The sequence below is a fragment of the Sinocyclocheilus rhinocerous genome, unplaced genomic scaffold (assembly GCF_001515625.1).
Source record: "Sinocyclocheilus rhinocerous isolate Xijiao unplaced genomic scaffold, SAMN03320098_v1.1 scaffold3947, whole genome shotgun sequence".
Taxonomy (NCBI): Eukaryota; Metazoa; Chordata; class Actinopteri; order Cypriniformes; family Cyprinidae; genus Sinocyclocheilus; species Sinocyclocheilus rhinocerous.
The window spans coordinates 20,998-24,046 of record NW_015645088.1 but is presented as its reverse complement, the minus strand read 5'-3'; the positions used below and the strand labels follow the sequence as shown (position 1 = coordinate 24,046).

Sequence of the window (3,049 nt, the reverse complement as noted above, 5' to 3'; positions counted from 1 at the left end):
GAATACTGTAAGTCTGTAGGGGACGTCATGATACAATAAATATTATTTTTCATTATTATATTGTGTTGGATCTTTACATAAGTTCAGAAGTCAGATGTGTTTTTGTCCATGTTAACGGCTGTGGGGTTTGCTGCAGTTCAGATACAGTAGCTCTTTTCAAAGCTTAGTGATCTGGCCCAACAGTACTTTAAAGCATCACTGCAGCACTCCTGACATGAAGGGTGTTCTTACAGTATAGGCAGCTAAGCTTTTATTAGATGCCTTGTTTGGGCCAAATGCTAAAAGAACATCACACTTATCTTTTGATAAGGCAGTTGAGTGCTTCACATCATGAGCATTATTTGTATAACAGCATGAGTTCGATCAAATCAGTCCATTTCTGTTCGAATGTCACTGTGTAGACAGTGAAGCAGCTCACTAGTGTTCAGAACTGAGCATCGTGTTTTCTTTTCATTGCCCTCTCCAGCTTTTTATTTACACTGAGTTGCAACGAAATAAAAATGATTATATAAAACTATTATATAACCTCCTGCTTAATCATACAATGTTTGTACAGTGTACCTCTAACAAGAATGATCTTACCACTTTATGTGCATTTCTTTTGAAGAACGTTGGATCAGCATAAGTTACATCATCATGGGTCTGAACTGTTTCAATAATAATGGCAGAAATGTTAAAACAGCAAAACTCTTACATTTTGTACTGATATCAATAGGTTTATGGGAAACACTTGCCCTGTTGATGTGTTTCTTTTTGTTTCTGGCAGATCCAGAAGATCCAGATTGCAGCTACTATCAACAGAGATCCAGCAGCAGCAGCAGAGATCAGTAAGGGTATGTTCAATAAGGGTATAAATGGTTCTGTAATGGACAACATGTCAGATCAATAACAAAAACTTTGAGGCATTAGCACTATATAAACGTAATGTAGGTCTGAAACTGTAATGATAAAAAGAAACAGTCATAGTGTGTGTATTTACATATGTATGTGTAATGGTGTAGAAAAAAACGCAAGTGACATACCTGCACATGTGTGACAGAGTTTGCTGATGTTGAGATGTTTGGTCTGGTTGCTGACAGGATTGTTCACTACACAGCTGTAGGTGTTTTTATCCTGATATTCCACCTCCAGAGGTAGAGAGAGACTGATGCTGAGATCAGACACATTGATGCTGGACAATAAACTGTTTCCTTTGTACCAGGAGAGAGTCACATGACTCACATTCACAGCTGAACACACCAATGAACAATATGATGATGAACAATGTGAAGAGTTTCTGGAGATAACAGGAACTGGAAGACGAGCTGGAAAACATGAAAAAATAAACAGAAATAAAGATGAAGTGAAATAATCATACAGAACTGAATTTCAGAAGCAGTGGATATCAGCACTATTAGAGATACTGAACCTGGAGGATGTGAAGCAGTTTTTGGGCCCAGGACCTGGGGGTCGGTTGTGGGTGCCACTGAATGGATTGATTAGACAAATTAGACAGGTCTTATAAGTTTGATGAATTCTGCAGCCCTATTATAAACTTACATGAAATAATAATGAACATTAGTATGTTTATTAATACAAACATTAATACAAAAAGTGCATTGAAAACTGATCTATTGCCTATATTCTCATTTCAAACATAAAAACATCAACTACAGCAGGCTATAAAGATGATTTAGTATTATTTACAATATGAATATGAAAGGGACAGATTACATGAATTCTCTACTTACCATAAACAGTAACATTAAATTTCTTGATAGTCTCCTGATTCTTAATAGTGATAGTTAATTGATAAAGTCCAGAGTCTGTGGTTCTGGTGTTTGTGATGGTCAGAGATCCAGTCTGATCCAGCTTCAGTCTGTCTCTGAATCTTTCGTCATTATCATATTGAGGATCATTCCCGATTGCTTTCTTTATTCTAGCTATACGTAGTTGTACAAAACGCCACTCGATCTCATCATATTTGTGTATCCCATTAACATCACTGTGTAGAATTATAGAATCTCCCTTCTTCACTGAAACAGACTTCACTTCATTGGTCCCAACACCAAACACACCTGGAGAACAAAACAATTAGCAACAATTAGTTTAATGTTGTTTAACCAAACGTTTTGGTTTTTTAAACATTTAAAACGGAAATAATGTACAGCTTCGTAGTATTTTGACTTGAAAAATCTTTTTTTTTTTTAAGATTATAGAAAGACATACATCACATAACAGCACCATAACATAAGAATTACTGGAAAAAAAAATACTATAGAAATTGACTAGACAAAGACATTTACTTGTGCCCTATTGAAATGATGCCATTGAATTGTACAATCATACTGGCTGAAACAAAGCCTGCTGGGTATCTTAGATCAGGGGTTTTCAAACTTTTTGGAGCCAGGGACCCCTTACAGGGGAGAGGATTTTCCAAGAACCTCCTCATTATTATAACAGTGTTTAAGGCTAACGTTTAATATGGGTAGGAGGAATGAACATAATATGATTGTTTTATTGGTGCCAATGTTCCCTATTGTATATGTACTTTATAATACTACAGCATAATATAATTAAATTTACCATATTTTCCGGAAAGTTGCACCAGGTCAGGGGGGAAGAAAAACAAAACAAAACTTGCATTGGTGTGTAAGTCACATTTTACTATTACTTTCAGAAATAATTTAAACACTGAATAGGTCCAAATAAAATGAATGTTAGGAGAAAAAAAAACATTATAAACACTAACATGATTTGGAGTGAGGGAAGGTAAAATTCATTTAAATTTTGTGGCATTAAAAACTTTTTCATTCTGCGTCGCCCCATCAAGCTCTCGCTGGATCTGCTCCTCTTCTATCAACGAGAGGAGCGTCTGTATTTCCTCAACAGACAATGAAACAGCCACTTTTTGGTTGTTAAAAAAAAGTGCGCTCGTTCAAAACAATTGTGTTCGATCCTTCGCTGGCTGTGCCGATTTAAATCTAGCGGTTCTGTTGTGTTTGTGTCGCAAGTTCAGTGACGCAGGTAGTGATGATTCTCTCCGGCCAATCCGTGATCAGCAGAGTTA

The 3,049-nt window shown here is 36.2% G+C and overlaps 1 protein-coding gene across 1 annotated transcript in view; it reads right to left on the bottom strand.

Moving 5' to 3' along the window:
* Positions 1 to 582: 582 nt before the first annotated feature.
* LOC107705752 (uncharacterized) overlaps positions 583 to 3,049 on the bottom strand; it is a gene marked incomplete at its 3' end in the record, with an annotated part of 4,878 nt that continues 2,411 nt past the window's right edge. The window contains exons 5-8 of the mRNA XM_016509209.1: positions 1,731 to 2,057; positions 1,023 to 1,304; positions 735 to 860; positions 583 to 647 (exon numbers count right to left, since the gene is read on the bottom strand). Of these exons, the coding sequence (XP_016364695.1) occupies positions 583 to 647; positions 735 to 860; positions 1,023 to 1,304; positions 1,731 to 2,057 (800 nt within the window). The remainder of the gene's footprint in view (positions 648 to 734; positions 861 to 1,022; positions 1,305 to 1,730; positions 2,058 to 3,049) is intronic.